This window comes from Hypanus sabinus, chromosome 4 (assembly GCF_030144855.1).
Source record: "Hypanus sabinus isolate sHypSab1 chromosome 4, sHypSab1.hap1, whole genome shotgun sequence".
In the NCBI taxonomy this organism is placed as follows: Eukaryota; Metazoa; Chordata; class Chondrichthyes; order Myliobatiformes; family Dasyatidae; genus Hypanus; species Hypanus sabinus.
The window spans coordinates 188,373,635-188,398,884 of record NC_082709.1 but is presented as its reverse complement, the minus strand read 5'-3'; the positions used below and the strand labels follow the sequence as shown (position 1 = coordinate 188,398,884).

The 25,250-nt window shown below is 50.5% G+C and overlaps 1 protein-coding gene across 1 annotated transcript in view; it reads right to left on the bottom strand.

Moving 5' to 3' along the window:
• Positions 1 to 25,250, bottom strand: part of pwp2h (PWP2 small subunit processome component) — an 80,337-nt gene that overhangs the window by 24,130 nt on the left and 30,957 nt on the right. The window contains exons 9-15 of the mRNA XM_059966042.1: positions 20,233 to 20,303; positions 18,130 to 18,266; positions 16,665 to 16,813; positions 10,413 to 10,560; positions 5,014 to 5,164; positions 3,590 to 3,770; positions 7 to 68 (exon numbers count right to left, since the gene is read on the bottom strand). Coding sequence (XP_059822025.1) covers positions 7 to 68; positions 3,590 to 3,770; positions 5,014 to 5,164; positions 10,413 to 10,560; positions 16,665 to 16,813; positions 18,130 to 18,266; positions 20,233 to 20,303 — 899 coding nt within the window. The remainder of the gene's footprint in view (positions 1 to 6; positions 69 to 3,589; positions 3,771 to 5,013; positions 5,165 to 10,412; positions 10,561 to 16,664; positions 16,814 to 18,129; positions 18,267 to 20,232; positions 20,304 to 25,250) is intronic.

The following is a 25,250-nucleotide window of genomic DNA, read 5'->3' as shown; positions in this document are numbered from 1 at the left end:
CAAAACGGGATTGTCCCCCCGCCAACACTGACAGCCCGTCTGCCGAGTAACACAGTGTGGAGAATGACCTGAGGGCAGCACGACCCAGGGGACAATGTAAGTGTCCTCCGCCACTCTCCACCGAGATATTCTACCTCTCATCTTAGCACCCACAGCACTCTCTCCAACCCTTCACCCACAGAGACCCCTCCTTCTCTATCCCTTCACCAACGGAGACCCCTCCTTCTCCAACCCCTCATCTACGGAGACCCCTCCTTCTCCAACCCCTCATCCACGGAGACCCCTCCTTCTCCATCCCCTCATCCACGGAGACCCCTCCTTCTCCATCCCTTCACCAACGGAGACCCCTCCTTCTCCAACCCCTCATCCACGGAGACCCCTCCTTCTCCAACCCTTCACCCACAGAGACCCCTCCTTCTCCATCACTTCACCAACGGAGACCCCTCCTTCTCCAACCCTTCACCCACGGAGACCCCTCCTTCTCCATCCCCTCACCCATGGGAGACCCCTCCTTCTCCATCCCTTCACCAACGGAGACCCCTCCTTCTCCAACCCTTCACCCACGGAGACCCCTCCTTCTCCAACCCTTCACCCACGGAGACCCCTCCTTCTCCATCCCCTCACCCACAGAGACCTCTCCTTCTCCATCCCCTCATCCACGGAGACCCCTCCTTCTCCATCACTTCACCCATGGAGACCCCTCCTTCTCCATCACTTCACCCACGGAGACCTCTCCTTCTCCATCCCCTCATCCACGGAGACCCCTCCTTCTCCATCACTTCACCCACGGAGACCCCTCCTTCTCCATCACTTCACCCACGGAGACCCCTCCTTCTCCAACCCTTCACCCATGGAGACCCCTCCTTCTCCAACCCTTCACCCACGGAGACCCCTCCTTCTCCATCACTTCACCCACGGAGACCCCTCCTTCTCCAACCCTTCACCCACGGAGACCCCTCCTTCTCCATCCCTTCACCCACGGAGACCCCTCCTTCTCCAACCCTTCACCAACGGAGACCCCTCCTTCTCCATCACTTCACCCATGGAGACCCCTCCTTCTCCAACCCTTCACCCACGGAGACCCCTCCTTCTCCATCACTTCACCCATGGAGACCCCTCCTTCTCCATCCCCTCACCCACGGAGACCCCTCCTTCTCCAACCCCTCATCCACGGAGACCCCTCCTTCTCCATCCCCTCACCCACGGAGACCCCTCCTTCTCCAACCCTTCACCCACGGAGACCCCTCCTTCTCCAACCCTTCACCCACGGAGACTCCTCCTTCTCCAACCCTTCACCCATGGAGACCCCTCCTTCTCCATCCCCTCACCCACGGAGACCCCTCCTTCTCCATCCCCTCACCCACGGAGACCCCTCCTTCTCCATCCCCTCACCCATGGAGACCCCTCCTTCTCCAACCCTTCACCCACAGAGACCCCTCCTTCTCCATCACTTCACCCACGGAGACCCCTCCTTCTCCATCCTCTCACCCACGGAGACCCCTCCTTCTCCAACCCTTCACCCACAGAGACCCCTCCTTCTCCATCCCCTCACCCACGGAGACCCCTCCTTCTCCATCCCCTCACCCACGGGAGATCCCTCCTTCTCCAACCCTTCACCCATGGGAGACCACTCCTTCTCCATCCCCTCACCCACGGAGACCCCTCCTTCTCCATCCCCTCACCCACAGGAGACCCCTCCTTCTCCAACCCTTCACCCATGGGAGACCCCTCCTTCTCCAACCCTTCACCCACGGAGACCCCTCCTTCTCCATCCCCTCACCCACAGAGACCCCTCTTTCTCCAACCCTTCATCCATGGGAGACCACTCCTCCATCCCCTCACCCACGGAGACCCCTCCTTCTCCAACCCCTCATCCACGGAGACCCCTCCTTCTCCAACCCTTCACCCACAGACCCCTCCTTCTGCATCCCCTCACCCACGGAGACCCCTCCTTCTCCAACCCTTCACCCACGAGACCCCTCCTTCTCCATCCCCTCATCCACGGAGACCCCTCCTTCTCCAACCCTTCACCCACGGAGACCCCTCCTTCTCCAACCCTTCACCCACGGTGACCCCTCCTTCTCCATCCCCTCACCCACGGAGACCCCTCCTTCTCCAACCCTTCACCCACGGAGACCCCTCCTTCTCCATCCCCTCACCCACGGAGACCCCTCCTTCTCCATCCCCTCACCCATGGAGACCCCTCCTTCTCCAACCCCTCATCCACGGAGACCCCTCCTTCTCCATCCCCTCACCCATGGAGACCCCTCCTTCTCCATCCCCTCACCCATGGAGACCCCTCCTTCTCCAACCCTTCACCCACGGAGACCCCTCCTTCTCCATCCCCTCACCCACGGAGACCCCTCCTTCTCCATCCCCTCACCCATGGAGACCCCTCCTTCTCCAACCCCTCATCCACGGAGACCCCTCCTTCTCCAACCCCTCATCCACGGAGACCCCTCCTTCTCCATCCCCTCATCCACGGAGACCCCTCCTTCTCCAACCCTTCACCCACAGAGACCCCTCCTTCTGCATCCCCTCACCCACGGAGACCCCTCCTTCTCCAACCCTTCACCCACGGAGACCCCACCTTCTCCATCCCCTCACCCACGGAGACCCCTCCTTCTCCATCCCCTCACCCACGGAGACCCCTCTTTCTCCATCCCCTCACCCATGGAGACCCCTCCTTCTCCAACCCCTCATCCACGGAGACCCCTCCTTCTCCAACCCCTCACCCACGGAGACCCCTCCTTCTCCAACCCCTCATCCACGGAGACCCCTCCTTCTCCAACCCTTCACCCACGGAGACACCTCCTTCTCCATCCCCTCACCAACGGAGACCCCTCCTTCTCCATCACTTCACCCACGGAGACCCCTCCTTCTCCATCCCTTCACCCATGGAGACCCCTCCTTCTCCATCCCCTCACCCACGGAGACCCCTCCTTCTCCAACCCCTCATCCACGGAGACCCCTCCTTCTCCATCCCTTCACCCACAGGAGACCCCTCCTTCTGCATCCCCTCACCCACGGAGACCCCTCCTTCTCCAACCCTTCATCCACAGGAGACCCCTCCTTCTCCATCCCCTCACCCACGGAGACCCCTCCTTCTCCATCACTTCACCCACGGAGACCCCTCCTTCTCCATCCCCTCACCCATGGAGACCCCTCCTTCTCCAACCCCTCACCCACGGAGACCCCTCCTTCTCCATCCCCTCACCCACGGAGACCCCTCCTTCTCCATCCCTTCACCCACAGGAGACCCCTCCTTCCACCATCTCCTCAGCCACTGGAGAACCTTACTCAGCTATGGGTATCCCACCCCTCCAAATACCTTTCGTCCAAGGTGGACCTGCCCCTCTAGGCACCTTTACACCTCTATATGCCACCTGCACCCCCACTGCCAGGTGACCCTACCACTGTACATCACACCCACCCACATGTGATCTCTCCACCCATTTACCCCTACCTAAGGGTGACACTCCCCACCCACCTCACCCAGTCACATCTCCCCACAGGCAACACCTAACCCCTTCCCATGGGTAACTCCGCTGTCAGTGACCCCCCCATCCATGGTGGACCCTCGGAGTACCTGCCCTTGGCGGACTGCTTAGCGGTGATGCGGTCTTGCTCCCTGCGTCCAATCTGCAGGTCATGCCGGCCCTCAACGGAACCTGTCTGCACCGCCTCCTGCACGTCCCAGAACGTGATCTGTCCGTTCAGGGTCACCACCGCCAGTTCCTTGCCATCCGGTCGGAAGGTGACCGCCAAAGCTGGGGGAGACAAGGACAGAGTGTCAGTGATGCCCCATAGACAGAGAGACAGTAATTGGTTCAAACACCCTTCTCATTGTACAGACAGACAACATGCTACTCTATCCCCAGTCCTTTTCTTTGTACACTGGTGTCTCTTAGTCCCTCTCCCTCAGGAGGAGATCTGTACACTGACTGGTTCGTTCTCTCTCCCTCTCTCTCTGTTCCCCAGCCCCTCTCTCGGGGGGAGATCTGTACACTGACAGGTGTCTCTCAGCCCCTCTCTCGGGGGGAGATCTGTACACTGACTGGTGTCTCTCAGCCCCTCTCTCGGGGGGAGATCTGTACACTGACCGGTGTCTCTCAGCCCCTCTCTCGGGGGGAGATCAGCACTCTGACAGGTGTCTCTCAGCCCCTCTCTCGGGGGCAGATCTGTACACTGACCGGTGTCTCTCAGCCCCTCTCTCGGGGGCAGATCTGTACACTGACCGGTGTCTCTCAGCCCCTCTCTCGGGGGGAGATCTGTACACTGACCGGTGTCTCTCAGCCCCTCTCTCGGGGGGAGAGCAGCACTCTGACAGGTGTCTCTCAGCCCCTCTCTCGGGGGGAGATCTGTACACTGACTGGTGTCTCTCAGCCCCTCTCTCGGGGGGAGATCTGTACACTGACTGGTGTCTCTCAGCCCCTCTCTCGGGGGGAGATCTGTACACTGACCGGTGTCTCTCAGCCCCTCTCTCAGGGGGAGATCTGTACACTGACCGGTGTCTCTCAGCCCCTCTCTCGGGGGCAGATCTGTACACTGACAGGTGTCTCTCAGCCCCTCTCTTGGGGGGAGATCTGTCCACTGACCGGTGTCTCTCAGCCCCTCTCTCGGGGGGAGATCTGTACACTGACCGGTGTCTCTCAGCCCCTCTCTCGGGGGCAGATCTGTACACTGACCGGTGTCTCTCAGCCCCTCTCTCGGGGGCAGATCTGTACACTGACCGGTGTCTCTCAGCCCCTCTCTCGGGGGGAGATCTGTACACTGACCGGTGTCTCTCAGCCCCTCTCTCGGGGGCAGATCTGTACACTGACCGGTGTCTCTCAGCCCCTCTCTCGGGGGCAGATCTGTACACTGACCGGTGTCTCTCAGCCCCTCTCTCGGGGGGAGATCTGTACACTGACCGGTGTCTCTCAGCCCCTCTCTCGGGGGGAGATCTGTACACTGACCGGTGTCTCTTGGTCCATGACTATACACGGTGTGTAGCTGAGATGACGTGCTCACCATCAGAGGTCATGCGGAGAGTCTCCTTTGTCTTCCAGCTGTCAGCCATATCCCACAGCTTCACCGTCTTATCCCAGGAAGCGCTGACCAGGATGGTTTGTGTGGGGCTAAAACTCAGGCTGCTCACCGGTCCCTCGTGTCCTGCCAGCACCTGTGAAACAGTGAACGGGGGTCACAAAACACACACCTGTCTGATCACAGAGCACACACAGGTAACAGATGTCTTCACTCCACCCAGACTCGCTGCCCACCTCCGGCTCGCCCGCTACCCTTCCTCCTCTCTACCTCTCAGTGGCTGTCAAGGGTTTGGTAAGTCATAGAGCACTACAGCACAGACACAGTCCCTTGGGCCCAGTCCCATCAACCTGAATCTGGACCACAGCCCTCCATGCATCTACCTATTCAAAATCTTTTAAAAATGGAAACCAAACCTGCATCCACCACTGGCACTGGCAGCAGGGGCTGCACCTTGCCCGGGGTGACCTGCAGGCCAGCGAAGGGAAGGAGAGCCTTACACCTCCTTTGGTAGAGACGTATCTCCACCCCGTCACTCTGACTAAGTCCAGGGAAGTAGTTCTGGGAGATCTCCAGAGCAGAAGAGGCTGGAGAGGGTGCGAGACAAGGGCCTAAGGCTCCTCAGTGGGATTCTCTTCGAGGGATATGTAACAGGAGGGGTTATACTGTCACCACCTGGCCTCAGCAAGGTAGAGGCCAGTCCACCAGCAGGAGCACTGCCTTTGACTGCAGGTTGATGGTGCAGAGAGTGAACGGCAAGGCATGCAGAAGGGGAGAAGAATGCTGAAGTTGAGACAACAAATGTCTCAGCAGCAATAAGCGATGGAAAGATCCAGAGTGAGAAGGCCAGAGTGTGGTGTCCCACAAAGGGGTCATTGGTGCAGGGAAGGGAAGCCTTGCCAAAGAAGTGGGCTCAGAGACAGAAGCCATGGAAGGTGGGCACCCACCACACAAGTTAATAGATGTTCAGCCCTATCCCACTCCACCAGACCTGCTATCTATCACCAACTCGCCAACTCCACCCTCCTCCTCCCTGCTGCCTGGACGGGTTTGGATACAAGTTACAACAGTACAGCACAGAAACAGGCCCTTCAGCCCATCTAGTCCGTACCAACCTATTCTGCGCTAACCCCTCATAATTTTGGAAACTATGAGATCTTCCCTCATTCTCCTACAATCTTGAAAATAGTCCTAATCTACTTGACCTTTGTCTGGTCAGGGTAAGTGAGGTGGTGATACAAAGGGGCTATAGGCAAGTAGACACACTGGGGCGTTGGGAGACAGATAAGTGGGTAACAGTCAGGAGAGCAAAAGGCAAGAGTCAGATACTAGAGAGTGCCCCAAGGGCTGCCCCCTTGTCAATAAATACTTCTGTTTGAGTACTGTTGGGAGGGAAGCAACAGTGGCCGTGCCTCTAGCACAGAGTCTGGCCCTGTGGCTCAGACGGGTAGGGAAAGGAAGAGGAAGGCAGTAGTGATAGGGTACTCTATAGTTAGGGGGTCAGACAGGCAATTCTGTGGATGCAGAAAAGAAACTCGGATGGTAGTTTGCCTCCCAGGTGCCAGGGTCCTGGATGTTTTTGATCCCATCCACGATATCCTGAAGTGGGAGGGAGAACAGCCAAAGGTCATGGTACATATTGCTAGCAACAACATAGGTAGGAAAAGGGAGGAGGTCCTGAAAACAGACTACAGGGAGTTAGGAAAGAAGCTGAGAAGCAGGACGTCAATGGTAGTAATCTCAGGATTACTGCCTGTGCCACACGATAGTGAGTATAGGAATAGAAAGAGGTGGAGGATAAATGTGGAGGGACTGGAGCAGGGGCAGGGATTTCTGGATCATTGGGGCAGGTGTGACCTGTACAAAAAGGACGGGTTGCACTTGAATCCGAGGGGGACCGATATCCTGGCAGGGAGGTTTGCTAAGGCTACTGGGAGAGTTCAAACTGGAATCATTGGGGGGTGGGAATCAAACTGAAGAGAAGGAGGAAGGGGTAGCTGACTCACAAATAGAGAAAGCTTGTAGGCAGTGTGAGAGGGAGAACAGGCAGGTGATAGAGAAGGGATGCGCTCACACTGATGGTTTGAGATGTGTCTATTTTCATGCAAGGAGCATCATGAAGAAAGCAGATGAGCTGAGAGCATGGATTGGTACTTGGAGCTATGATGTCGTGGCCATTACAGAGACTTGGATGTCTCAGGGGCAGGAAAGGGTTTTAGATGTTTCAGAAAGGTCAGGGAGGGAGGCAAATAAGGTGGGGGCGTGGCACTGTTGATCAGAGATAGTGTCACGGCTGCAGAAAAGGAGGAAAGCATGGAGGGATTGTCTACAGAGTCTCTGTGGGTGGAGATTAGGAACAGGAAGGGGTCAATAACTCTACTGGGTATTTTTTTATAGACCACCCAATTGTAACAGGGACATCGTGGAGCAGATAGAAACGGATTCTGGAAAGGTGTAATAATAACAGGGTTGTGGTGAGAGATTTTAATTTCCCAAATATTGCCCCTAGGATAAGGGGTTTAGATGGGGTGGAGTTTGTTAGGTGTGTTCAGGAAGGTGTAGATAATCCTACAAGAGGAGAGGCTGTACTTGATCTGGTATTGGGAAATGAACCTGGTCAGGTGTCAGGTCTCTCAGTGGGAGAGCATTTTGGATATAGTGGAATCAATTCTATCTCCTTTACCATAGTATTGGAGAGGGATAGGAACAGACAAGTGAGGAAAACGCTTAATTGGAGTATGGAGAAATATGAAACTATCAGGCAGGAACTTGAAGTATAAATTGGGAAATTCTCAGGGAAATGTACGATAGGAGACGTGGCAAATACTCGGGGGATATGCATGACATTCTGCGTCGGTACGCTCCAATGAGACAGGGAAAGGATGGTAGGGTACAGGAACCGTGGTGTACAAAGGCTGTTGTAAATTGAGTCAAGAAGAAAAGAAATGCTTACAAAAGGGGCAAAAAACTAGGCAATGTTAGAGATCTAGAAGATTATGAGGCTAGCAGGAAGGAGCTTAAGAAGGAAATTAGGAGAGCCAGAAGGGGCCAGGAGAAGGCCTTGGTGGGCAGAAATAAGGAAAACCCCAAGACATTCTGCAAGTATGTTAAGAACAAGAGGATAAGTTGTGAGAGAATAGGACCAATCGACTGTAACAGTGGAAAAGTGTATATGGAACTGGAGGAGACAGCAGAGGTATGTAATGCTTCAGTATTCACTATGGAAAAGGATCTTGGCGATTGTAGGGATGACTTACAGCAGACTGAAAAGTTTGAGCATGTAGATATTAAGTAGGAGGATGTGCTGGAGCTTTTGGAAAACATCAAGTTGGATAAGTCTCCAGGACCGGAGATGTACACCAGGCTACTGTGGGAGGTGAGGAAGGAGATTGCTGAGCCTCTGGCGATGATCTTTGCATCATCAATGGGGATGGGAGTGGTTTCAGAAGATTGGAGGGTTGTGGATGTTGTTCTCTTATTCAAGAAAGGGAGTAGAGATAGCCCACTAAATTACAGACTAATGAGTCGTACTTCAGTTGTTATTAAGTTGATGGAGAAGATCCTGAGAGGCAGGATTTATGAACATTTGGAGAGGTATAATATGATTAGAAATAGTCAGCATGGCTTTGTCTAAGGCAGGTTGTGCCTTACGAGCCTGATTGAATTTTTGAGGATGTGACTAAGGAAGAGCAGTAGATGTACTGTATATGGATTTCAGCAAGGCATTTGACAAGGTACCCCAATGCAAGGCTTATTGAGAAAGTAAGGAGGCATGGGATCCAAGGGGACCTTGCTTTGCCCACAGAAGGCAAAGAGTGGTTGTAGATGGGTCATATTCTGCATGGAGGTCGGTGACCAGTGGGGTGCCTCAGGGATCTGTTCTGGGACCCTTACTCTTTGTGATTTTTATAAGTGAACTGGATGAGGAAGTGGAGGGATGGGTTAGTAAATTTGCTGATGACACTAAGGTTGGGGGTGTTGTCGATAGTGTGGAGGGCTGTCAGAGGTTACAGCGAGACATTGATAGGATGCAAAACTGGGCTGAGAAGTGGCAGATGGAGTTCAACCCAGATAAGTGTGAAGTGGTTCAGTTTGGTAGGTCAAATATGATGGCAGAATATAGTATTAATGGTAAGACTCTTGGCAGTGTGGAGGATCAGAGGGATCTTGGGGTCTGAGTCCATAGAACACTCAAAGCTGCTGCGCAGGTTCACTCTGTGGTTAAGAAGGCGTACGGTGTATTGGCCTTCATCAACCATTGGATTGAGTTTAGGAGCTGAGAGGTAACGTTGCAGCTGTACAGGACCCTGGTCAGACCCCACTTGAAGTACTGTGCTCAGTTCTGGTCGCCTCACTACAGGATGTGGAAACTATAGAAAGGGTGCCGGGGGATTTACAAGGATGTTGCCTGGATTGGGGAGCATGCCTTATAAGAATAGGTTGAGTGAACTCGGCCTTTTCTCCTTGGAGTGATGGAGGATGAGAGGTGACCTGATAGAGGTGTATAAGATGATGAGAGACATTGATCATGTGGATAGTCAGAGGCTTTTTCCCCAGGGCTGCCACAAGAGGGCACAGGTTTAAGATGCTGGGTAGCAGCTACAGAGGAGATGTCAGGGATAAAAAAATTTTTACGCAGTGAGTGGTGAGTACATGGAATGGGCTGCCAGCAACGGTGGTGGAGGCGGATACGATAGGGTCTTTTAAGAGACTCCTGGACAGGTACATGGAGCTTTGAAAAATAGAGGGCTATGGGTAACCCTAGGTAATTTCTATATTAAGTACATGTTCGGCACAGCATTGTGGGCCAAAGGGCCTTACTGTGCTGTAGGTTTTCCATGTTACTCAACCTTTTCCTATACTTCAGGCCCTCAAGTTGTAGCAACATCCTTTTCAATTTTCTCTGCAATCTTTCAATCTTGTTTGTAGTGAAGTGACCAGAGCTGCACATGATACTCCAGATTAGGCCTCATCAATGTCTTATACAACTTCAACATCCCATCTCCTGTACTCAGTACCCTGATTTATGAAAGCCAACATGCCAAAAGGACTCTTCATTACCTTAAGGAGACCATAAACTACCCTGAGATTCATTTTTCTGCGGGCACTCAGAGTCGAATAACAAAAAATACAATAGAATCCACAAATGCAAAGTCAGACTAACAACTAATGTGCAAAAGCTGAAAAACTGTGCAAATACAAACAAATTAATAAATGAGTGAATGTACGAATGAAGGAAGAAACACTGTGAAGATGAATTGTCAAGTCCTTGAAAAGTGAGCTTGTTGGTTGTGGAATCAGTTCAGTGCTAAGGTGAGTGAAGTTATCCACACCAGTTCAGGATGGAACCATATGCATGAGGAAGTAATAGATTCCACACTTACATCGAGCAGCCGACCGCTCTGCATGGACCAGACGAACACCTCGAAGGAATCCTGTGAGCCTGCACACACAATCTCTCCACTTGAATCCAGAGCCAGGCAGAAGAACTGAGTGAGTCGTGGGGATGTGAATGTGCGGAAGTTCCGATACCTGCAAAGGGAGGACAGGAGGGTGATAGGGAGAGCACAGGTATGTTATTTAAAGAGGTGAAAAAGGGCACTTGGAAAATAACAAGACGACTGAGGAGTCAACAAGCATTTATTTATTTACAGGTAACAGTAACAGGCTCTTCCAGTGTAACGAGCCCACACCACCCAATTAAACACAGTCTTTGGACTGTGGGAGGAAACCAAAGCATCCGGAGGATGGCCATGGGGAGAACATACAAACTCCTTTCAGACAACAGCAGCAACTGAACCCAGTTTGCCAGTGCTGTAAACTGTTACTTGTCCCCAAAAAGGAAAGCAATGTTTGGTATATTTTTTGGAGCATTTTTAGGTTATAGCAAACAGAACAGATCAAGAAGAATGTTGGCCAGGATGCTGCCTGGATTATTCACTATAAGGAGACTTTAGACAAACTTCCGATGTTTTTCTGGAGATGTGAGGCTGAGGAGAGACTTGATAGAAGTCTGTAAAAGTTTGGGAATAAAGACAGGGCAAACATTCATTTGCCCAAGATGGAAATTTCAAATACTAGTGTGCAGGTTTAACATGCGAAGGAAAAAACTAAAGGCAATTTGTGAGGCAAGATTTTTTTCTCCATGTACATAGTGGTGGGTCCTTGGAAAGGGCTGCCAGGGGTGCTAGTGGAAGCCGATATAATAATGATATTGAAAAGGAAGATAAAGAACAGGACGGCAGTGCTGGACCTTCAACCTAGAATGTTGTGACCTACTCTAAGATCAATCTAACCCCTCCGTCCTACATCACGGGCCGATGAGATCAGTTTCATTTGGTCTCACGGAGAGCACAGACGTGGTCGCCTGAATAGAGCGGCTGCTGAGTGTATGTTCATGGTCTTCTGCTGCCGTAACCATCCACTTCATGGTTCGACAGGTTGTACATTCAGAGATGCTCTTCTGTACACCACTGTTGTAACGCATGCTTATCTGTGTTACTGTCTGCCCATTCTCCTCTGACTCCTCTCATTAACAAAGCATTACCACCCACAGAACTGCTGCCCACTGCAAGTTTTTTATTTTACATACCATTCTCTGAGCAGGTTTCTCAACCGGGTTCCACAACAAAAAAAATAAACATCCTCTTTGGAGCTTTGCGTATTGGTGATAGGCAGTGACCGAACAACCCCATTAGCAATCGTGTTTGAGGTCTATCAGCCCAGTATGGCAATGCACAGCAAGACCATGTCTATTTGGTTGAGTTCCCTTCCTCCCAAATTATCTCCCTCAACTTCCCCTTACAGGAGCAAACAAACTCTACCAGTGTAGTAGAAAATTGGAGGGAAATTTTCATTCTAAAGACGGTCCAATATGACAATTTTTGAAGAGAGGTGTGAAATGCGAGAGCAGCACTCTAGGCCTCGGCCTATGGGCAATTCTGATCAGATTAAAGATGAAGAATTACAAACCCCCCGAGTCATTTCACTAGTGCAACAATGGACACAAAAAAGTCTGTCTTTACAATAAAAGCTACTTATCAATGGTTTTCCATGGACTGGTGGTCCAAGTTGTCCTGTTCCATTGTACCTGGCCTGTGGCAAAACAACTTATAAATGTAGCAATGGCTCCAGCAAAATTGAAAAGACACTTAACTACAAATCACAGCCATATGACACATAAAAGTGCTGATTATTATTTTAAACATCTATTGGAATCTCAAAATAGAGTAAAACTTTTGTTAAGAGTCACAGTCAGCTAAAAGGTTCAGGAAGCAAGCTATTTAGTAGCAGCAACACATACAGAATGCCGGAGGAACTCAGCAGGCCAGGCAGCATCTATGGAGAAGAGTACAGTTGATGTTTCGGGCTGAGACCCTTCAGCAGGACTCTGTAGGGTCCTACTGGGATCCTCCAGCATTTTGTGGTGTTGCTTGGATTTCCAACATCTGCAGGTTTTCTCCTGTTTGTTACTTAGTAGCAGAACTTACTACCCAGAAAAGAAAAAAGTCATGCAGTTGGTGAGAACCTAATAATGCCAGTATGCAAAATTATTGTAAGTAAAATGCTAGGACAAAATGCAGTAAGAGAAATCGAAAAGATTTCACTCTCAAACAGTATGATAAGCTGACGCATTGATAACAATAGACAATAGGTGCAGAAGTAGACCATTCGGCCCTTCGAGCCTGCACCGCCATTCTGAGATCATGGCTGATCATCTACTATCAATACTCGGTTCCTGCTTTGTCCCCATATCCCTTGATTCCCCTATCCATCAGATATCTATCTAGCTCCTTCTTGAAAGCATCCAGAGAATTGGCCTCCACTACCTTCTGAGGCAGTGCATACCACACCTCCACAACTCTCTGGGAGACGAAGTTTATCCTTAACTCTGTCCTAAATGACCTACCCCTTATTCTCAAACCATGCCCTCTGGTACTGGACTCTCCCAGCATCTGGAACATATTTCCTGCCTCTATCTTGTCCAATCCCTTAATAATCTTGTTATGTTTCAATCAGATCCCCTCTGAATCTCCTTAATTCCAGCGTGTACAAGCCCAGTCTCTCTCACCTCTCTGCGTAAGACAGTCCAGACATCCCAGGAATTAACCTTGTGAATCTACACTGCACTTCCTCTACAGCCAGGATGTCCTTCCTTAACCCTGGAGACCAAAACTGTACACAATACTCCAGGTGTGGTCTCACCAGGGCTCTCTACAAATGCAAGAGGATTTCCTTGCTCTTGTACTCAATTCCCTTTGTAATAAAGGCCAACATTTCATTAGCCTTCTTCACTGCCTGCTGCACTTGCTCATTCACCTTCAGTGAATGGCTATCCGTCCAGTCAACTTTGGCCAGCTCCTCCCTCATGGCTCCATAGTTTCCCCTGTTCAACTGCAACACTGACACCTCCGAGCTGCCCTTATCCTTCTCAAATTGCAGATAAAAACTTATAATATTATGATCACTACCTCCTAATGGCTTCTTTACTGCAAGATCGCTTATCAAATCCTGTTCATTACATAACACTAAATCCAGAATAGTCTTGTCCCTGGTTGGCTCTCGTACAACATGTCATATGACGCTGATGAGGTTTTGTGTGATAAACTGAAGAACAGCTTCTCTATCCAGGTTGATAAGTCAACAGAATTCACCAATAAATGTCACGTTAGAGGATTTGTAAAATTTTTAAATGATGGTGAAATTCTAAAAGACTTTTTCTGTTGCAAAGAACTGCCTGAAATAATCAAGGGCCAAAATATATTTAATGTTTTGTCTTCATATTGGAAAATAAAAGGTCTGTCTTGGAGGAACTGTGTTGTACTGATGGTGCCACATCAATTGTTGACTCCATAAGAGGTTTTATTTCTCGTTTAAGAAAGAAAATCCTGAACTTGTCACAAAACACTGCTTTCTTCACTGAGAGGTGCTAATGCCAAAAGCTCTTGGAGATGAAAAGAAAAAGTTCTGGATGATGTTATAAAAATTGTTTACTTTATTAAACAAAGACCAGTTCATTTGAGAATGTTTAAAAAAAAACTGTGTGAAAACCTGGACAAGGAGCACAGCAATCTCAAACAACAGGGTGTTTGAGCTGGAAGGTGATTTGCAGGAGTACTTTCAAGAAAATAGTAGGCCAGATTTTGCTGCGTGCTTTGACGATGAAGAATGGCTGCAGAAACTAGCCTTCTTAGCAGGCATTTTTCATCATATGAATTAGTTGAATAAGTCTCTGGAGAAAATGTTCTGACTTTAAGTGACAAGCTTCTTGGATTTAAAAGGAAACTGAGTCTTTGGAAAAATCATGTTGCAAAAGGAAATCTTGAAATGTTTCCATTACTGCTTGGGCTTGAGAGTGAGGAAGGATCAGAAAGTCTCGACTCTTAATGAAAACCACCGGGAAGAACTACAGAACAAAACTGAACAGTATTTTCCCTCCCTTTCAACACAAGTGTATGACTGGGTGAGGGACCCTTTCTCTAAAAACTTGATTTTCAGAGAAGAGAAAGAACTTAGTGAGCTACAGTCTGATAAGATTTACTGACATGTCCCTGGGCAAGTTCTGGATTTCTGAGAAAGAAGAGTATCCTGCTATTTACAGGAAACCAATAAACGTTTTGCTACATTTTCAACTTCTTATGTGTGTGAGTAAGCTTTTTCTTGTTTATAAAGCATCAAGAGCAAGGCCAGAAATCGTCTCATTTCAGTTGAAGGTGAAATTCATGCGTGCTTATCTTAAGTTCAACCCAGAATTATCTATGCAGCAAAAAACAAGCACCGATTTCACATGCTAGGCCGATCATGTCATTTTGTAAGAAAATGTTTGTTTTTCCAAAAAGGCCTGTATAAAATTTTGTCTTATTTTTATTCATATTGCTTGGCTTATAGTTTTTAGCACCTTTACCATTCAACATTGTCAATAAATTTTCCAGCTGTAAATAACATAATTAAAATCAATTCATAACCTTTATTTAAATTAAATCTACCAGGCCTACCTTTAGAAAAATTAAATCCCATTTTGGCTTAAGCCAGTTATTTTACAGAAATTTATTATGTTTACCTAATGAGTTTTTAAAATTTATGTAAGGGAAAGCGAGAGTAATTTCAAGAAAGATTGAATTGGCTAAAAATTCATTTTCTACTCAAAAGAGCTTTGACAAATATTTTTGGATTAGTATATCTACAATTTACTGATCACGCTCACATACCGTGAGCTGTAGATATATGAACTTACCGTGAGCTGTAGATATATGAACTTTTATGCAAGGGTTCCCCAAAGGTTAGAGAAAGGCTGCTCTAAAGACTGCTGTGTATGAAAATCCCACGAGATCAGCAATTTCTAAGATACTCAAACCACCCATGGCACCAACAATCATCACATTTCTTCCTCATTCTAATGTTTGGTCTGAACAACAACTGAACCTCTTGACAGAAAAATACAATTGCAGATGCTGTGGATCAAAGACCATGTCAGCATGCTTTTATGCATTGAGTTGTTGCCCCATGATTAGCTGATTAGATCCTTGCATTAGCAAACAGGTACGACTACTTTGCGAAATTAACAAGGTGTTAATCGTGCCACATTGTTCTGTGGCAGTACAGTGCAATACAGTCGGCCCTCCTCATCTGCGGGTCCCACGTGCGCGGATTCAACCAACCACGGATCTGGAAAGCCCCAAAGTTCTCTCCAGCACTTGCTGTTCAAGCATGTACAGACTATTTTATCTTGTCATTATTCCCTAAACAATACAGTATAACAATTATTTACATAGCATTTACATTGTACTGGGTATTATAAGTAATCTACAGATGATTTTAAAGTACAAGCAGTCCCCGGGTTATGAACGAGCTCCGTTCCTGAGCCCGTCTTTCAGTCGGATTTGAAGTCGGAACGGGTACATCCGGTATTATTTAGCGTCAGTTAGTCAAACGTTTGTCTTAGTATATAGTATATATTTTACCTTTCTATGTATATAAAACACTTAAGAAACGTATGTATTTCAATAATTAAACCACTGCATTGCTCAGTAATAATTGTAGCTTTCATCGGGGCAGGGCCTTTCACATGCTGCATTAAAATTGCTCCAATCGTTGACCAACTGTAGCCGATGGTGTTTCACCTCTTTCTGATCACTTTATTACTTCCACTTTATTTTCAATCGTGATTGTCATTATCTTCATGAACAGAAACACTGCAGATTCAGAGCTGCGCCGCTGAGTCCTGAGACCACCGCACTGAGACAGGTTAAATAAGGGACTTGTGCATCCGTGGGGGTGGGGGGGGGGGGTCCCGGAACCAATTCCCCACTGATACACAGACTGTACATCGAAAACCTACTGTAAGTTACAGTATAAAAAGTAAGCGGTGCAAAGAGTGCTAGCTCAATTGGCTGATTAGGTATGTGTGTTAACGAGCAGGCATACGGAACACTGAGTGCATGTTCCAGTGACCATGTGTTTGGAGTTTCAGGATTTGAGGAACAGTTACTGTGAACGGTGATTGGGAGAAATCATGACCACCTATCTTCATCTTGTGTGTACGCCCTGTGCAGGGTAACATTCTCTCAGGAGCAGACCCCATTCAGAGTATGCAAGCTGAGCGGCACGGGGACGAGCCAAACGCATCCTTGTCTCACCTGTGAAGATCAAACGCCCTCACCGTGCCGTCCAGAGAGGCACTGACCACAACAAAGCCGGTAGAGTTGAAGGTAACTGCGGTAACAGAGCTGGTGTGTTCACTAAACGTCACAATGCAGAAACCGCTGCTGGTATTCCAAACCTTCACCTAATGGGAGAGATAACGTGGTCAGTCTTCAAGCACCACCGAAAACACCAAATGTTTACTCCTCTCCACAGACGCTGCCTGACATGCTGAGTCATTCCAGCATCTTGTGTGTGTTGTTCAAGTCTTACAGCCTCTACAGAATCCCTCTTGGTTATAGTTATCACCTCACATTTTCCTCTCTTACATCTATTTCTCAACCCTTGTCATGCACACAATTAAGGAAAATCTGCAAATGCTGGAAATCCACGTAACACAGACAAAATGGCTCAACTGTACTTTTTTTCCATTGATACTGCCTGGCCTGCTGAGTTCCTCCAGCATTTTGTGTTTGTTGTTCAAGACTTCCAGCCACTGCAGAATCTCTTGCACACCAACAAGGTGCAAGGAAAGAGTTAAATTAGATTTTTCCTTGGATGTTTAACACAAAATGGAAGTTTGTCAAATAAAGCAGTTTCAGCTTGGAACGTGTGGGGATACTTGCAGGCTGTGTAGGTTGTTAATGCATTTCACAATATTGTTTTGATGTACATGTGATTAATAAATCTAAATCCCAATGTGATAATAATCTGGAGATATGCATGCACAAACATCCTTGAGATGAGATTCAGGTGAAGGTTGTTTCTTCCTTTCAGACCCGTTGCCTGTCATAGACCATAAGAAATAGAGAAGAATTAGGCCATTCAGCCCATCAAGTTTGCTCTGCCATCCATTGTGATTAATTTATTATCCCTCTCAACCCCACTCTGCCTTCTCCCTGTGATCCAATGCCCTGACTAATCAAGAACCTATCAACCTTTGCTTTAAATATACCCAATAACACAGTCTCCACAGCCATCTGTGACAACAAAATCCACATATTAACCACCATCTGGCTAAAGAAATTCCTCCTCATCTCTGTCCTAAATGGACATCCCTCTAATCTGAGGCTGTGCCCTTCGTCCCAGACTCGCCCATCCTCTCCACATCCACTCTATTTCAATATTGAATAGGTTTCAATGAGATTCTTCCCTCATTCTTCCAAACTCCAGCAATTACAGCTCCGAGCTGTCAAACATTCCTCATTTGTCAACACTTTCATTCCTGGAATCTTTCTCGTGAACCTCCTCTGGACCCTCTCCAACGCCAGCACATCTTAAGGGCTGATGTGGGGTGGGGCATCAAGGTTACAGGGAGAAGGCAGGAGGATGGAGTTGAAATCAGCCGAGTTGGAATGGCAAAGCAGACTCGACGGCCTAATTCTGCTGCTGGACCATTTATGGTCAAATGAGGGCGTTCAGGAGTCCAACAGAGGCGCATGGATGCGGAGGTAGACTTACCTTGCCATCGTCACCCCCTGTGACGATGTACTGGGCATCGGGAGAGTAAGACAGCGTAACCATGTTGTTGAAATGTCCCTGCTGCTTCAGCACGTAGCTCTCACTCTGCCACTCCCACACCAGCAGCTGTCCCAGACCTGCAACACAGGCAAAGGCTCTCACTCTCACTCTCCGCCTGGGTGCCCTCCAACCTGACGGTATGTTCAACTTCCAGTCATTTTTCCCCATTCCCCTTTCCTTCTTTGATTCTCTTCTCTGGTCTCTTATCCCTTCTACTCACTTGCCTATTGCCTCCTCCGGTGCCCATCCCATTTTCTCCTATCAGACTCCTTCCCCTCCATCATCTCCCTCCCTCACACACCTGGTCTCACCAGTCACCTTCCCCTTCCCTTCCAGTCCTGATAAGGGTCTTGGCCTGAAATGTCAACTGTCTAGTTCTCCTTATAGGTGCTGCATGACTTGCTGAGTTCCTCCAGCATTTTGTTTGTGTTGCTACAATCAAAGGCTAAAAAGCTGGAACAGGTACGGGAAACTTGAGGGGAGGTTAGTGAGTGTGGAACGAGCTGCCAGTAGAAGTGGTGGACGTGGGTTTGATTTCAACACAGGAGAAATTTGGATGGGTACACGGAGGGAGGGGTACGGAGGGCTGTGGTCCAGGTGCAGGTTGATGGGACGAGGCAGATTAATGGTTTGGCAGAGACTAGATGGGCCAAAAGGGCATGTCTGTGCTGTGGTGTTCTATAACTCTAAGAAAATGCAGGAAAATGGAACTGAGGGATAGTAAATAGTTGTTCTAAAATGCAGCCCCTCACACCTCCCTGATGAAACTCCTTTAGAGCCAAACACAGGCAAATAGGACTATCTTCCATGGCACCTTGGTCAGTATGGATGGGATGGGCTAAAGGGCCTGTTTCTGTGTTGTATGACTCTGTAACCAACCCACTTAGCCACGAAACAACAAGCTTTATGCCTCTTCCCTGATTTCTGAAAGATTCCAAAAACTCATTGCTTCACAATCACTTGTTATGCGTGATTGAACCAAAGAGACATTCAAACGAACAGTGATAGAGGTCTATAAGTGAAGGGAGAAACAGAAGGCTAAGATATTAAGATGGTGCTGAGCTTGTGGTCAGATTTTATACTCATGGATAAGGAAATTTCCATTCAAATGAGAAAGCTCTTATCCAAATAATGCAGCACCAACAGAAGCTTCCAGAATCATACTTTGCATAAACACGAGGCGGAGCACACTAAACTTGCATTTACATCCCATGGCCACTAGGAGGCATATTAAACTGTTAGGTACATATAAGTAATTACATAAAATACAAGCAATTAATTGTTAAACTGCCAAAAAAAAACAATTGAACAGTTTAATCTAAGAATTAAATAATCGGAACCAATAAATCCCACCACAAGGAATCCAAAAACAACACAATTTCCCAAGGGGTTTGTGGACCACCCATTGGCTCAGGACCCTTGGTGTTCCCAACTACAGCCAACCCAGAATCCTGGTCAGTGCTGCTCTCCAGTGTTTGCTCAGTGGAAGAGAAGCAGGATTGCGTTTGTCTAAGGCTGTGATGATGAGACTGCGATATGCTTGTTCTTGTCGACAACATCCCAGGCATCATCAATGGACAGGACATGACATTCAGGGACTTGGGCTATATATCTTTTTTGTGTGTTTTGTGCTATATATGCCTTGTGCTGTGTGACTGTCGGTTCTGTTTTGCACCTCGGCATCGGAGGCACGCTGTTTCACTTGGCTGTGTTCATGTATGGCTGAATGATAATTACACTTTCCTTATAGCATGGAAGAGACTCTTCCAGCCCCCCAGCAACCTCGATAACTCAAACCTAATCCTGGGATTTACAGTGACTGATTAACCTACCCGATAGGTCTTGGAACTGTGGGAGGAAACCAGAGCACCTGGAGGTAACCCACACAGTCCAAGGGGAGAATGTACAAAGACTCCTTACAGAATGGCACCAGAATTGAGCTCCGAAACACCTCATAGTGTCACACTAATCGCTACACCACCAGGGCAAAAAGAAACAGAGCCCAGAAACCGTGGGGTGGGTGAGAAGGGGGAGAGACCTCACCTGAGCTTCCAAATGCAATCCAGTCCCCGGAGCTGTTGATGGAGATGGACTCGATCCTCTGGTCTGAAATACTGGAGACAAGATGGGGGTCAGGTGACGGTTCAGCAGCCTGACCCTGCAAAGGGAGGCTCCACCCCTACAGGAGGGAGCCTCAATTTCTGACTTCCCCCACACCTCAGCACTCATCTCCCTCACCCACTTCTCCGCACCACCTACCCCCAGGAAAACGCCTCAACTTAGCAGGAATATTCTATACAGTTCTGCTCAAGGACGAGCATCGAGGCTTTGGAGAGGGTACAGAAGAGGTGTACCAGGATACTGCCTGGTTTGGAGGACAGGTGCTATGGCTGGACAGATGCAGAAGATGCTGCCTGGATTAAAGAGCATGTGTTATAATGAAAAGTTAGACAAACTTGGGTTGTTTTCTCGTGAGTGGCAGAGGCTGAGGGGAGATCTGATAGAGCTTTATAAGACTATGAGAGGCAGAGATTATGAGAGTAAACATGGAAACAGAAAATAGATGTAAGAGTAGGCCATTCGGCCCCTCGAGCCTGCACCACCATTCAGTATGATCACGGCTGATCATCCAACTCAGAACCCTGTACCTGCTTTCTCTCCATACCCCCGATCCCTTTAGCCACAAGGGCCATATCTAACTTCCTGTTAAATATAGCCAATGAACCGACCTCAACTGTTTCCTGTGGCAGAGAATTCCACAGGTTCACCACTCTCTGTGTGAAGAAGTTTTTCCTCATCTCGGTCCTAAAAGGCTTCCCCTTTATCCTTAAACTGTGACCCCTCGTTCTGGACTTCCCCAACATCGGAAGCAATCTTCCTGCATCTTGCCTGTCCAATCCCTTTAGAATTTTATGTTTCAGTAAGATCCCCCCTCAATCTTCTAAATTCCAGTGGGTATAAGCCTAGTCGATCCAGTCTTTCTTCATATGAAAGTCCCGCCATCCCAGCAATCAATCTGGTGAACCTTCTTTGTACTCCCTCTATGGCGAGAATGTCTTTCCTCATATTAGGGGACCAAAACTGCACACAATACTCTAGGTGCGGTCTCACCAAGGCCTTGTACAACTGCAGTAGAACCTCCCTGCTCCTGTACTCAAATCCTCTTGCCATGAATGTCAACATACCATTTGCCTTTTTCACCGCCTGCTGTACCTGCATGCCCACCTTCAATGACTGGTGTACAATGACACCCAGGTCTCGTTGCACCTCCCCTTTTCCTAATCGGCCACCATTCAGATAATAATCTGTTTTCCTGTTCTTGCAACCAAAGTGGATAACCTCACATTTATCCACATTAAATTGCATCTGCCATGAATTTGCCCACTCACCTAACCTATCCAAGTCACCCTGCATCCTCTTCATAACTAACACTGCCGCCCAGCTTTGTGTCATCCACAAATTTGGAGATGCTGCATTTAATTCCCTCGTCTAATTCACTAATATATATTGTAAACAACTGGGGTCCTAGCACTGAGCCTTGCGGTACCCCACTAGTCACTGCCTGCCATTCTGAAAAGATCCCGTTTACTCCCACTCTTTGCTTCCTGTCTGCCAACCAATTCTCTATCCACATCAATACCATACCCCCAATACCGTGTGCTTTAAGTTTGCACACTAATCTCCTGTGTGGGACCTTGTCAAAAGCCTTTTGAAAATCCAAATATACCACATCCACTGGCTCTCCCCTATCCACTCTACTAGTTACATCTTCAAAAAACTCTAGAAAATTCGTCAGACATGATTTTCCTTTCACAAATCCATGCTGACTTTGTCCGATGATTTCACCGCTTTCCAAATGTGCTGTTATCACATCTTTGATAATTCCCCGGTTTCTCTCTCCCTCCTTTTTTAAAAAGTGGGGTTACATTAGCCACCCTCCAATCCTCAGGAACTAATCCAGAATCTAAGGAGTTTTGAAAAATTATCACTAATGCATCCACTATTTCTTGGGCTACTTCCTTAAGCACTCAGGGATGCAGACCATCTGGCCCTGGGGGTTTATCTGCCTTTATTCCCTTCAATTTACCTAACACCACTTCCCTACTAACATGTATTTCCCTCAGTTCCTCCATCTCACTGGACCCTCGGTCCCTTACTATTTCCAGAAGATTATTTATGTCCTCCTTAGTGAAGACAGAACCAAAGTAGTTATTCAATTGGTCTGCCATGTCTTTGTTCCCTATGATCAATTCACCTGTTTCTGACTGGTCTACGTTCTAACATGCAATCTGAAATTAGCAACCAAACCACCTGCCTCTTCACACCAACCCCACCACAGGACAGAGCTCACCCTCCCCCAGGACAGAGCTCAGCTCAAGCTCACACCCCACCCCCAGGACAGAGCTCAGCTCGAACTCACCCCCCCCACCCCCAGGACAGAGCTCAGCTCGAACTCACACCCCCCCCACCCCCAGGACAGAGCTCAGCTCGAACTCACACCCCCCCCCAGGACAGAGCTCAGCTCGAGCTCACACCCCCCCCACCCCCAGGACAGAGCTCAGCTCGAACTCACCCCCCCCCCCCCAGGACAGAGCTCAGCTCGAACTCACCCCCCCACCCCCCCAGGACAGAGCTCAGCTCAAGCTCACACCCCCCCCACCCCCAGGACAGAGCTCAGCTCAAGCTCACACCCCCCCCACCCCCAGGACAGAGCTCAGCTCGAACTCACACCCCCCCCCAGGACAGAGCTCAGCTCGAGCTCACACCCCCCCCACCCCCAGGACAGAGCTCAGCTCGAACTCACACCCCCCCCCCCCAAGGACAGAGCTCAGCTCGAACTCACCCCCCCACCCCCAGGACAGAGCTCAGCTCGAGCTCAAACCCCCCGCCCCCCCCAGGACAGAGCTCAGCTCGAACTCACACCCCCCCCCAGGACAGAGCTCAGCTCGAGCTCACACACCCCCCACCAGGACAGAGCTCAGCTCGAACTCACCCCCCCCACCCCTAGGACAGAGCTCAGCTCGAGCTCACCCCCCCCACCCCCAGGACAGAGCTCAGCTCGAACTCACCCCCCCACCCCCCCAGGACAGAGCTCAACTCGAGCTCTCACCCCCCCCACCCCCAGGACAGAGCTCAGCTCGAACTCACCCCCCCCCACCCCCAGGACAGAGCTCAGCTCGAGCTCACACCCCCCCCACCCCCAGGACAGAGCTCAGCTCGAGCTCACACCCCCCCCCCACCCCCAGGACAGAGCTCAGACCTTCCCCGCCCCCCCCAGGACAGAGCTCAGCTCGAGCTCACACCCCCCCCCCCAGGACAGAGCTCAGCTCGAACTCACCCCCCCCACCCCCAGGACAGAGCTCAGCTCGAGCTCACACCCCCCCCACCCCCAGGACAGAGCTCAGCTCAAACCCCCCCCACCCCCAGGACAGAGCTCAGCTCGAACTCACCCCCCCCACCCCCCCAGGACAGAGCTCAGCTCGAACTCACCCCCCCCCCCAGGACAGAGCTCAGCTCGAGCTCAAACCCCCCCCCCCCAGGACAGAGCTCAGCTCGAGCTCACACCCCCCCCACCCCCAGGACAGAGCTCAGCTCGAACTCACCCCCCCCCCAGGACAGAGCTCAGCTCGAGCTCAAACCCCCCCCCCCCCCAGGACAGAGCTCAGCTCAAACCCCCCCCACCCCCAGGACAGAGCTCAGCTCGAGCTCACACCCCCCCCCACCCCCAGGACAGAGCTCAGCTCGAACTCACCCCCCCCACCCCCAGGACAGAGCTCAGCTCGAACTCACCCCCCCCACCCCCAGGACAGAGCTCAGCTCGAGCTCACACCCCCCCCACCCCCAGGACAGAGCTCAGCTCGAACTCACACCCCCCCCCCCAGGACAGAGCTCAGCTCGAGCTCACACCCCCCCCACCCCCAGGACAGAGCTCAGCTCGAACTCACCCCCCCCACCCCCCCAGGACAGAGCTCAGCTCGAGCTCACACCCCCCCCACCCCCAGGACAGAGCTCAGCTCGAACTCACCCCCCCACCCCCCCAGGACAGAGCTCAGCTCGAACTCACCCCCCCCACCCCCAGGACAGAGCTCAGCTCGAGCTCACACCCCACCCACCCCCAGGACAGAGCTCAGCTCGAACTCACACCCCCCCCCAGGACAGAGCTCAGCTCGAACTCACACCCCCCCCACCCCCAGGACAGAGCTCAGCTCAAACCCCCCCCACCCCCAGGACAGAGCTCAGCTCGAACTCACCCCCCCCACCCCCAGGACAGAGCTCAGCTCGAACTCACCCCCCCCCCAGGACAGAGCTCAGCTCAAACCCCCCCCACCCCCAGGACAGAGCTCAGCTCGAACTCACCCCCCCCACCCCCAGGACAGAGCTCAGCTCGAACTCACCCCCCCCCCAGGACAGAGCTCAGCTCGAACTCACCCCCCCCACCCCCAGGACAGAGCTCAGCTCGAACTCACCCCCCCCCCCAGGACAGAGCTCAGCTCGAGCTCAAACCCCCCCCCCCCAGGACAGAGCTCAGCTCAAACCCCCCCCACCCCCAGGACAGAGCTCAGCTCGAGCTCACACCCCCCCCACCCCCAGGACAGAGCTCAGCTCGAGCTCACACCCCCCCCACCCCCAGGACAGAGCTCACCCTCCCCCCAGGACAGAACTCAGCTCGAACTCACCCCCCCCCCCCCAGGACAGAGCTCAGCTCGAACTCACCCCCCCCACCCCCAGGACAGAACTCAGCTCGAACTCACCCCCCCCCCCCCCCCAGGACAGAACTCAGCTCGAACTCACCCCCCCCACCCCCAGGACAGAGCTCAGCTCGAACTCACCCCCCCCACCCCCAGGACAGAGCTCAACTCGAGCTCACCCCCCCCCCCCAGGACAGAACTCAGCTCGAACTCACACCCCCCCCACCCCCAGGACAGAGCTCAGCTCGAACTCACCCCCCCCCCCCCCCCAGGACAGAGCTCAACTCGAGCTCACCCCCCCCCCCCCCACAGGACAGAGCTCAACTCGAGCTCACCCCCCCCACCCCCAGGACAGAGCTCAGCTCGAACTCA